General features: G+C 42.0%; 1 protein-coding gene across 4 annotated transcripts in view; it reads left to right on the top strand.

Annotated features, from left to right (window-relative positions):
- Positions 1–3,305: 3,305 nt before the first annotated feature.
- The window catches only part of LOC119171812 (uncharacterized), a 39,507-nt gene continuing 31,456 nt past the window's right edge, over positions 3,306–11,356 (top strand). For 2 of the 4 annotated variants that reach the window (XM_037422662.2, XM_037422663.2), the window contains exons 1-6: positions 3,306–3,410; positions 5,715–5,788; positions 7,658–7,732; positions 8,122–8,229; positions 9,397–9,441; positions 11,124–11,211. In XM_037422662.2, the coding sequence (XP_037278559.2) occupies positions 5,722–5,788; positions 7,658–7,732; positions 8,122–8,229; positions 9,397–9,441; positions 11,124–11,211 (383 nt within the window). In that variant the 5' untranslated portion in view covers positions 3,306–3,410; positions 5,715–5,721. Of the gene's footprint in view, positions 3,411–3,454; positions 3,639–5,714; positions 5,789–7,657; positions 7,733–8,121; positions 8,232–9,388; positions 9,442–11,123; positions 11,212–11,356 lie in introns of those variants that run through there. The other 2 variants (XM_075892416.1, XM_075892417.1) reach the window with 2 other exon arrangements.

Below are 11,356 nucleotides of genomic sequence, written 5' to 3'. Positions count from 1 at the left end.
GCATTCGGCTTTTAGTCAACGTGCAGGCTGCGATCACCATTAGCAGCCATTGGCATGTACGTTGAGCACTATCTGACAAGAAAGGGTTGCTACGTTATACTCGCTGGGTGTAACCTTCTTAGCTTTAGAAAGGTTTAGTGGGCGTTGAGCCGCAGTGCCATGAATACAATGAACTTGTATATACCATGAATGAACTCGAGGTGGTTAAAAATGGGAAGTAGATACGAAGCGCAAGCCGTAAGAAAGTAAAAGCCGAATTCTCCGCCTCTCATTTCCCATTAGCAGCCATTGGCATGTACATTGAGCGCTATCTGACTGAAAACGTTTTCTACGTCATACTCACTGGGCGTAATCTCCTTGGTTTTCGAAAGGTTTAGCGAGCGTTCGGCCGCAGTGCCATGAATGCAGTGAAATAGTATATACCATGAACTCGAGGTGGTTAAAGGTGGGAAGTAGACCCGAAGCGCAAGCCGTAAGAAAGTGCGCGTGTGCCACCTTTCGCTTAGTCCTTGGAATGTCCGCTGGATGGCAGTGCTTCTATATGGGGAATATATGATGAAAAGATGCGAGATGGTGGTACTTGGAGTGTTGAATAAATGGACGAACGGACACATAGACAGATGCGTGGATGGACGCATGAACGGACGCAGGGGCGGCTGCATGGACGAACGCAGGGACGGACGCACGAACAGACGCACGCACGGACGGGCTGATGGACGCATGGACGGTCACACTGACAGACACATGGACGGACGGAAGCAAGAACGAATGGACGGACGAATTCTTCGCCCCACTCTCGATCATTCACTCCCTGGATATGCTGCCATTTTTTGTTTTTTTCTTTTTCGAAGATAAAAAGTATGACTTGCACGTATGCAACAAAGTTGGTGGTATCAACGTAATCTTAGATACGATCGGCAATACTATGAAGGATCCAATTCATTGACAAAAAAAAATCAATATCATGTCCTCCTTTTACCTAGGTTGCAAGCCGAGGCATTTATTCTGTTGGATTATTTTCCCAGCCCTACCACCGTAAGCGTGCGCAGAGGGTGAAGGTTCATTTCACCTCCCCTTCCCCCTTTATAAATGAGCTTATGGGTTTATTTGTTCTTTAAACTAAGGGAGTGGTACATCACAGTACGGCCGGACTATAGAAATGCGCGTTCTGTCTTACGGCCTTCGCAACAAAGTTGAGAGCAATGGTGCTGGTTCAGAGCAAGGAGGATTTAAAAAATGGCTGGAGTGGAAATGACTGCGCAGAAGTGAAGCCGTTCCTCTGGCAAGATGGTGGCTGTGGTGGCCATCTTATTAGGGGCATGATAAGTTATCACCGTTCAGCGATTTAAAACGAAGCATTTCCCTCGCATGCCCAACGAGTTTAATGTGAGAACTTTTTCGGACCACACAGCGCTCCAAGTGCGTCTTAGTGTTGCTAGTTTTCCTTCGTGAGCCTCTTATTGGAGGCAAAGTTCCTTGAAGATTCAGTCATCCATACTAGTTTCTGTGTGTTATTTCGTTGGGAACAACTATCTTTTAATACAGAACTAACATAGCATTTACGCAACGTATCAAAAATACTTGATCTTTAAGTGGGCACTATCAGAAAAGAGCATGTTTCCGCCATCTTGGCAATGGCAAAGGGTTGCTCCAATTCTTCTGGCAAGGCATTGCTGGAGCTTCCACTCCAGCAATTTTTCTTTGATCCTCCTTGGTTCAGAGCTACGGTGCTGTGGTGGGAGGTGGAAACAGAAGCACTGCGAAGACCGTAAGACGGAACGCTCGCGTGCCTCTGCAGTCCCGCCGTGATCACAGTTGATTTGGGACGGCACATGATTTGTTAAATGGGTACCTGATAAGTTAAGGTCGACATTCAGTAGTTTGTGCACGTTCGTGGTATTGGTATCTGTTTTTTACGTAGGGGATACCGTCCAAATGTTTCGTGTGTCAAGTCTGACAGATTATGTCTATTGTCGTGCAGGAGAAGTTTGTAGTCATATAATTAACTCGCTTTGAGCAAATTATGTTTAATAAATAAAGGATTGGTTGGTAAGCCTTTTGGCTGACCGAAATAATTCTAAAATAGCCTAAGCATTTTTTTGCATTATCTGCATCCGGTTTATTGTAAGTGGTTGTTGTGGTGCCCCAAATTAATGTATAGTATGATAAGCGGGAGTAGAAATGAACGTAACATACCGCCTTCTTTAGGTGTAAATCAATTAGATCTGATAATTTGTAAACAAAACCAACTATTCTGCTTATTTCTGAGGTAAGTTTGTTTTATGTGTGTGCTCCAAGACATACAAATTTCTTCAAACCTCACGCCTAAGAGTTTTTATAATTTTACACGTTCTAAAATGGCGTCTTGAAATGTTAACGTAATTTCAATGTCACAAGGTTTGTTGGTGGGTTGAAATAAGAAGTGATTCGATTTTTTTTTATAGTTAAGGCTAATTTATTTGCGTGAAGCCAGCCTTCCGACTGAATAAGATATTCATTTATCATTTTCTGAATACGAATAAATGTATCCACGAAAAAATATATGCCTTTTACTCACAATTCTGGTTCATAAAATCCAAGGAGGATTAATGAAAATTTGCTGGAGTGGAAGCTCCCACAATGCCTTGCCAGCGAAAATGAAGCCAGCTTTTGCCACTGCCAAGATGGCGGAAACATGCTCTTTTTTGGTAGTGCCCACTTAAAGATCAAGTGGTTTTGATATGTTAGCGTAAATGCTACGGTAGTTCTATATTAAAAGATAGTTGTTCCCGACGAAATAACACACAGAAACGAGTATGTGTAACTGCATCTCCAAAAAACCTTGCCTCCAATTAGAGGCCTACTAAGAAAAATTACGTACACTAAGACCCCCTCGAAGCAATATGTGACCCGAAAAAGTTTCCACATTAAGCTCGTTGGGCGAGCGAGGGAAACGTTCTATTGCTAATCACTGAGCGCCGATACTTTATTATGCCCCTAGTAACATGGCCGCCGCAGCCATTTTCTTGTCAGAGGCTCGGCTTCACTCCTGGGCAATCATTTCCACTCCAGTAATTTTTAAAATCCTCCTTGGTGAAACGTTACAACATAATTTTATTTCTCTTGAATTTCTACGTGTAACAAACTTCCTCATCTTGCCTAACGTTTGAAATCCGCGCCAAAAGATGTAGCGCAACTAGCTATAACTAGTACACTCTGCTAAAGCTGCACTACTTCTACATATAGCAAGAATAATTTCTTTAAATTTAAAAGTGATTAGAAATGTAGACAGGTCACGCTTAGTAACAAAACTGAATGACCGTGAACCTTACTGACTTTACATGAACGGCGGATCATCGCTTTCGCCGTTGGCAACAAGGGATGTTGTCGATCTTTTCGAGTTCTTCGAGTTAGCCGATGCCCGATGCTAGGTAAGGTTTCGTCGCGATTTACAAATTGTCTATTAGTGCATCTCTTCGAGAAAGGGTTGTTTCAGGGCGTCTAAGGCGTACGCTATCGTCTTAATAAGCAGCGGCTACTACCGTAACCACAGAAAATACGCATTTCGTAGTGCCGCCGCGGCAATAACTGCAGTTTTTCCAACATGGCACCGAACCATGCGCGAGCGCTCTGCTTTATATCTCCTTGTATGTAACAAAGTAAGTTTCTGTAGACAATCTCAAAAATCTTGCGTACAGTTTCTGTAAGCGGAACACGCGTGATCTGTTGCCCGTATCTGTTTACACTGATTGCAAACGATGCACATCGGCGTACTACAGCGTCCGCTGACACCGGCTAGCGCCTCCGATCCGGTGATGAAAACTAACGCTTTCACCATTACAAGTCCGTACAGTTGCGCTGAATGTTTTCTATATCTGCTCGGTTTTTCTCATCGGCTATTGCCGCCTTAGCGTTATTTGGTTTTGGTTGTCGCTCGTTAACTCGCGATGAAGGTTCCCCGCCCTCTGATAAACCGCGCGATCGTTTCAAAACGGACGACGTCACAGCCTGTTCGCGCATTGCTATTTTCAGCGCTGGGCACGAATTCGACAGCACGCTACGACTGGCCCTGTCATATCCCTATCAGGCGCAGCGTCCAGGACGCCAATTGCTTTTGCCAGTTCCTCTGACCTGTGAGAAAGGACGAGCAATATATCTTGTGCACAAGTCAACGTGTCTTCATTTAGCTCCAATGTTCTGCGTGTGACTGCAGCCGATTATTTTAGTGAAAACACCGCAGTGTTCGACGGATTGGTCGACGTGCTGCCCTTTATAAGTCTTCGTTTCCTTTGCTCATAATGGTGAAAGCCGAAAACGAACTGCCCGTGCATTTTGAGCCTAAGATTTCCATCTTTTTTGTGTAAACATCTAAAATCACTGGCTGCAGAATAACTCAATATTGAAATATACGCTAATTAAAATTATCAAGGCTCACGGAAAACAACGTATTTATTGACTTCCTTTTTTGGAATGTAATATCGAGCATCCTAGAATGTTGTGCAAAATTTAGACATTTACGAGCAGTTCATTGTGATTCGCGCCTGAAGGGGATATGTGCTGCCTTTTAAAGATATCAAAGCTAGGGACTTACAAGGCAGCTTGCCTGTTTCACAGTTTAAATTCTGCATCATGTGATCGTGTCGCTGGGGAGTCGACATTGTGCTCACTACTGAGCTCATTCTTGGCTGTGCTACACACTCGAGAAAGGCTGTAACAGCTCTAACAAATCCTTGCTAGGATGAATATTCTACAAAATTCACGTTTCAAAGAAGTGTTCATGGTGTTGCATTTGAGACATCAAAGACATGTAGCTAAAGCAAAGGTAATTGGAAATATCACACTTGCATTTGAATGAAGCCATATAAAACTTGCAGTGCAAATAGGACGATACAGGGTGAGTAAAAATGAGCACACACCACAGGCACTGTTGTGTTGATGCGATACCACTAACCTCCCCCCCCCCCCCCCAAGCAGTCTTGCAACAAAACCGTTGTAGCCCAAGTAAAAGGAACACAAAAGTTTATAACTCAGAGGATTTCAACTCTACTTGTCCTAATTGTGGTGAGGTTAGTGACTTCGCGCATATGCTCTGGCAGTGCTCCTCGTTACGGGGCCCAAGTCGGCTCAGAGAAAAGGATTGGGACTCTTCCTTACGAAACGCAGAGTTAATACCGCAACAACGGGCTGTCCAGAGAACCCACGATGCGGCGGTGAGGCTAGGCCTCCCCTTTCCTACGCTGGAGCAGCCCGCGACGATGCTCTAAAGGAGTAGCGTTTCTCAGGACCCAAAAAAGTTCTGTGTCTGCCTGTCTGATACCACATCAATGATTGCATGCATGGCTGTGTCATGTATAGAATAAAGATTGTTAGAAAGAACAGCAGTGCTAACTCCATATAATATTCCAACTTGTACCACAGTCATTTTCATTCTTTGTCATTTTGGTTTTAACTTATCTAAAGACTCTTGCTTCTACATTACACAGTAAATGTTGTATAGGTATGTGCTTGGCAAAAAAAGAAGATGCGAACCTAATTTTTCTACATGCCTTTCCAGAAAACTAGTGGTATGTTGAATGCAACCTTTTTTGCCTTGTGGAGACATCACTTTACCAAGGACTATGACTCTTCGCAGCTCACTTTCATTAATTGCAATATCTTTGTCATAGAAGAGGGCAATTCTTAATGACCTACAAGTTGTTGGTACTTGTCGAAACAAACATTGTTATTTCTTACAGATGAAATATGACCATAGATAAAAAACGGTACAACCCTCGCTGCTTCTTTGATGTGAAGATAGGGGACGAACCAGGTAAGTACGGTTGATGATAATTACCATTTTGGTTTTATAGGCCAAAACTATGTGACCTGATTATGAGGCATGTTGTAGTGGGGTGGCCCCACAATAACTCTTTCTGTACCAATAATGTAATGGTATGAATTTCTGTAATGGTATGAAGTGTCGTTTTTCAGACATTCCATATTGTTCACGAAAAGAACCACCACTGTTTTTTTATGTAGTTCGTTTTTTTTCTGCGAAGCCTTGATTTTTAACGTGCTCTGAAAGGGAAAGCGAAAATGGCTGCCGCCAAATGCGATGCACATGCCTTGAGACATAGCAGGTATCAGCATTTTGTCGCGCCCGTGGCTGGTGTTACTAATTTGATAAACAACATCAAGTCTGAGGGTGGTGCTTTTTGGTCGCACTTTGACTCGTAGACCAACAATTATGCAAACCAGCGCGGAACATCAATCAGCCTTACTTTCTGCTTCGTACAGTGTCAATTCCTATTAGAGCACCAGCCTGTTGGGATGGAAACTTAAAGAAAGTGTAAGAAATGTCTTTCTAGTTTTTTGGTAACGATGTATGATGTCAATTTATACTTACTTATTTCTTGTTTATTTGTTACTCATGTCTCGAGCTTACGTTTTGGCACCTTTCGCCCTTTTACTTGTTGTACATGTCTTTGTTAGCCCCCCTTACTCAATGCCCTAACCAAGGGCCTGTAAGGTACCTGTAAATAAATAAATAAATAATGCAAGCGTGATTAGAAAACCGAGCAGAAAAGAAGCTTACCACAAGAAATGCAATGTTATGCAATTATTTACATCTAGGAACTGCTTTGCCGCATGGCAAGTTCAATTGCAGTGCTTGCAAAAAGATTTTTCTTCGAAAAGATCTATTCAATGAAAAAGTTTGAAATTTTCAGGGATGGTGCCTATTATATGGCAGTATATTTTCTATATTTCAGAATTTCTGTTATATTTTTTCTTACAAGATGAAAGCGTGTCTTTAGGAACTATGTTCAATTTTGTCCTGTAAACTTGAATCTGGTATTTCATGTTGATTGCCTAACATACATATTAATGAAAATTTATGCAAAATAGTTAGCTCATTCTGCTTTTTGTTGATGTACTACTAATAATATTAAGATGCAATAGTTTCTTCAGCAAAACAGATTTAGTATAACCTACAGGAAACACCCACTTTCCCTACGCCACGCAAATAGTTAATGCGGACCACCTGGGATTCTGTAATATGCAATTAAATCTAAACAAACAAGTGTTATTTGCATTTGCCTTCATCAAAATGGCTGCCTAGGTTGGAAATCAAACCCACATCTTGTGCTTGTGGCACGAAATTTATGTGCTAAATGGCAACAAGTCTGAATACTACTTTGAATGCTTACAAGGGTCCAGGAAGTATCTTCTTGGGCATCTGCAAGGGATTCAAGAATAATGCAAAAATGTATTCAAAATGAATAACCTCGGTCTAGAATAAGGTATTGGTAGTAACGACAACAATGTCAATGCTGAGTTGCACTATTGAAAGAATGGTGATACCTAACTAATGCAATTGAAAAATAATCCTCCAAGAGCAGCACTATGAAGAGGATCGCGCTTAGACTTTGCTTTGTAAGGTTGCCTCCTCACAGTGAGGGAGAACTGACATGCCGTGAAGGGGCTCGGCCCCCGCGCTCTACAGCGGTAATAAATGTTTCTACCACCACCAGGTTGTGTATCAAGCTATGTTTGAAATAACATAAAGATACTAAAACAGTATTTTCACCACTGGTGCAAGCAAACACGTAGCACGAATCATATTAATTGTTTTGTAACTCGGCACTTGGGGTTAGAGTCATTCTTGTCTGTGTAATATTTTTTTCTTTCTTTTTTGCAGCGGGGAGGATTGTTTTCGAACTGTTTGCAGACGTCTGTCCCATAACATGCGAGAACTTCCGGGCCCTTTGCACAGGTTTGGACACATTTACCATGCTAATTTTTCTGTAGAGTTCATGAAGCTGTGCACGAAGGTTGAATAGTGTCTTATGAGCGCATTCGGAGCCAGAGTAGATGTTTGTTGTCTAATTTCAAGCCTCAAAGAAAATTTCGAAAAAATCACTGCTGGAACCACCTTGGAGTTAGATATCAATTTATTTCAAGAAATTCTGCTAACCATTTTGCCTCCGAGAAAATCGTTTCGAAAATTGGAGGGAGGCTCTGTAAGTATTCGTGTCTACACCCAGCTGTTAACATCACTGAATGAGGAAGTGTCTGGCAGCATTGCCTACTGTGGTAGAACGCCCTATAGCCGGTTAGTACATTGTTCAAACTCACTATCAACATTCCATTTTCACTCTTCAGGAGAATGTGGCACAGGCAAGACGACAGGCAAGCCACTCCACTACAAAAATGTAAAGTTTCACCGTGTCATTCGCAGCTTTATGATCCAGGGGGGAGACTTCTCTGTTGGTAAGCTGCACAGTGCCTCTTCCTCGCCTGCTTTGCTTTGATTACATGAACTGACTTACAATAGTCGTCGCAATTTATAGTGCAAGCAATTGTTCTATCTGTATCCCAAGTTTAGTGTGGGTTTATTCAAGATGGGTTAATGAGGCCTTGACATGCCTCACAGCATCCACTTATTTAATAAAAGAGGCCAGAGGTCTAAAACACCAACCCTTCGCTACAGGTCCGGCCCACACATGGCTGCCTTCGTCCCTAATACACTTAAACCTCATTATTACAGAGTTGTATTTTACACGAAAATAAGTTTGTTATATCCGAAAATTTGTTATAAAGGTTTATTCCTAACACCATATTTGTTGCAAAACCATTTTTCATTTACTTGGTCATAACTGATTTCATTATATCTGGGTTCGTTACACCGAGGTCTGAGTGTGTTCTTTTTATTTCCTTAATATGTATGTTTTTGAGCTACATTGATGTGACTTGCATAAGCGCTTTCGTTACGTGCCATTCGTGATCACCATGAGCTGGAACGTAATTGTGGGACAAGATGTCTATATTTCAGAATCAGCATCCAAATTTTAAAACAACATAAAAACAACATACTCGCAAAAGAAGTTCGAGTCATCGCGACATCCCGTAATCATAATCAACCTCATGTGTAGCACCTGACGGCAGTTCAGCAAGATTACCGCCCCACTTTTATCGTAAACCGATCTTTCCTGCTCCTGGAAGTCTTTTTACCTTCAAGTTTTTTCAATAAATTCAGTTCATAGTTCTAGCTTGTGTTGTCCACTTCGTTGCATGTTTTCTCCCAAAATTTGTATTTTGCAGTAACTGTAGCGCAGTTTTTTAATCATGAAGAACCAACTAGCCCAATACGTTTCTTTGCCCATTCATGCGTGTTGACTGCCTTGACAGACAGACTTGACGCACAATTTGTGGGCCTATTGCTGCAGTGAATTCTCACTGCTGCATGCCTTCTCTCGTGCATATGCTTTGTGACTATCTCAGGAAAAGTAGCTTGAAAAGTATCTGTTGTATTTGTCATTGAACTCTGCTGAAGAAGGCAATGCCTGTGGTGCTTGAAGCTGTTGAAATATGCACTGTGTGTTATTGCCTTGTGCTGGCTGATGATTTGCCTGTCATTCCTTTTATTGGTGTTGCCAGGTAACGGAAGTGGTGGGGAATCCATATATGGCGGGACTTTCAAAGGTGTGTTTCATATTATTCTTTGATTAGGCATAACTGTTCAGATTGTTGGTGGTCTGCATGCAGTGAAGGGAAAGCATGCTAGCAGTACTTGCAATTGAAAGCTGATGAGTGCCACTTTGATGTCCTGTCCACCACTCTCATTGCTTCTCCTTTAGCTGATTCAGACACCCTCTCTGCTCGAGCACGGAGGGCGTCTGAATTCTCTTCTCACTGAGTGCATACACTAGGCTCTCGTTAAATGGAACCTGAAGGGACTTGGAAAATACATTCTGTTTGACAGGCCTATTATTTACCGAGACTTAAACAAAGGTGGAGAACTCCTCTGCGGGACCAATCATTTAGGAGTAGTTGTTACATTTAAGCAGTAATTACATTTCTTTTTACTGAAAGTTTAGTGTACTTCCGAAATTCTCCCTACAATGACGAGGCAGGGTATCGTTTTGTGACACCTCAATCGCTAAATAGTACCATTAGCTCTCCTTCAAGCGCTTCTGCAATTTAAAAAGTGCCCCATCACCACTCAACAGAAATGACCAGTTATCTGCAAGGTGGACAACCAGCGTGGTTGCTTGCACAACCCCAAACATTGGCCGGCACCCATGGCTCACTGAAAATATAGGATGGGATGGCCTGAGATTCACATCACACTAGCTAACCTTCTGGGCATCTTTTTAGGGGTTGAAAAAAATTATATGCAGCTCCCAGTTTTGCAGCTTTGCAGCTTTGCAGCTTTGCAAAGTTAACTTCAATGTCAGGACATAACATGTATTTGCCTTTTCCCCAACAACTGTTTTCTTTTTCACTGACATTCGACTATCACAGTGTTTGACTAACACCAAGCCTAGCACCTGGTGCTAGACATGAGTTAATGTATGCGTTAATGTATTGTGACCTTCTGAAATGTTGGCCAGTCTGTTGTCTCTGGTCAAACTGCATGAGCGATGTAAATAGTGGTGAGCATAGTTTTTCTTGTTTTTGTGAGGCACAAATTATCTAAATTAGAAGCTTAATATTTTACTGAAGCTTGGCTTGACATTAGCACTATGAATTTCTAACGAATGTAACCCAGGTAAAATTTCGTTGGTGTTACTCTAAAAGGGCTTCTAAACCCCAATGAGTTCAAAGGTGAGACAGCAGCTTCTTTCTCGCCTTCATTACCCTTCCTACAAGGGCTATCTCCTTCTCGCCACTTATTTCTTAAGAAAAAACATGTGGAATGTCAGCACTTAATGTTAAGCCAGTAAGGATTTTGTGCTTTTCTACACATATACTGCTATCTCTGCTTCCGCAATCGGAAATGCAGCAAATAAGATGGGATCAGTTTATCACGTATCTATGGAATCAGTTTAGTGTGCATGATAGCAACGCGAGACAAGGCAGATAGTGTATTCAACTGCATGGCAAATCAGGGCAGGTGACAATTCACAACAGATATTTCTCCTATATCGACCAGTGGAGAGCCTGATGTCACGTGAATGAACAGTTAGTGTCAGGAATAGTGCCGCAACCTCGGGAGAGAATAATGCGCTTGTTTTTCGTAATCATGTAGGTGGTTTAGGGGCCCTTTGAGAGAATAAAGTGGCTTAAGTTTTAGTTGGGTCAAATGATGTTAATGACATTGCAGTACGGCACATTTGAATTTGGCCTTGTTGACATGAGTTCTCTTGTCCCTTTTAATGCAGATGAAGGCTTTGAGCTCAAGCATGATCAGCCATACCTGCTATCCATGGCCAACCGGGGCAAGGACACCAATGGGTCGCAGTTCTTCATGTGAGTTTGTCTACTGCCTTGTTATGTTTTGTCACCGTGCAGTGAAGCATCTCTTGGAAGAACAACATTCACACATATTCTAGTGCTGGAGTAAAATATGTAGATCCTCACCGAACTTTTATAGTTCTCCAAAGATAAATTGGGA

The sequence above is a fragment of the Rhipicephalus microplus genome, chromosome 4, assembly GCF_043290135.1.
Source record: "Rhipicephalus microplus isolate Deutch F79 chromosome 4, USDA_Rmic, whole genome shotgun sequence".
Classification (NCBI taxonomy): domain Eukaryota; kingdom Metazoa; phylum Arthropoda; class Arachnida; order Ixodida; family Ixodidae; genus Rhipicephalus; species Rhipicephalus microplus.
The sequence above is the reverse complement of the archived record's forward strand: the minus strand, read 5'-3'. Positions and strand labels throughout refer to the sequence as shown.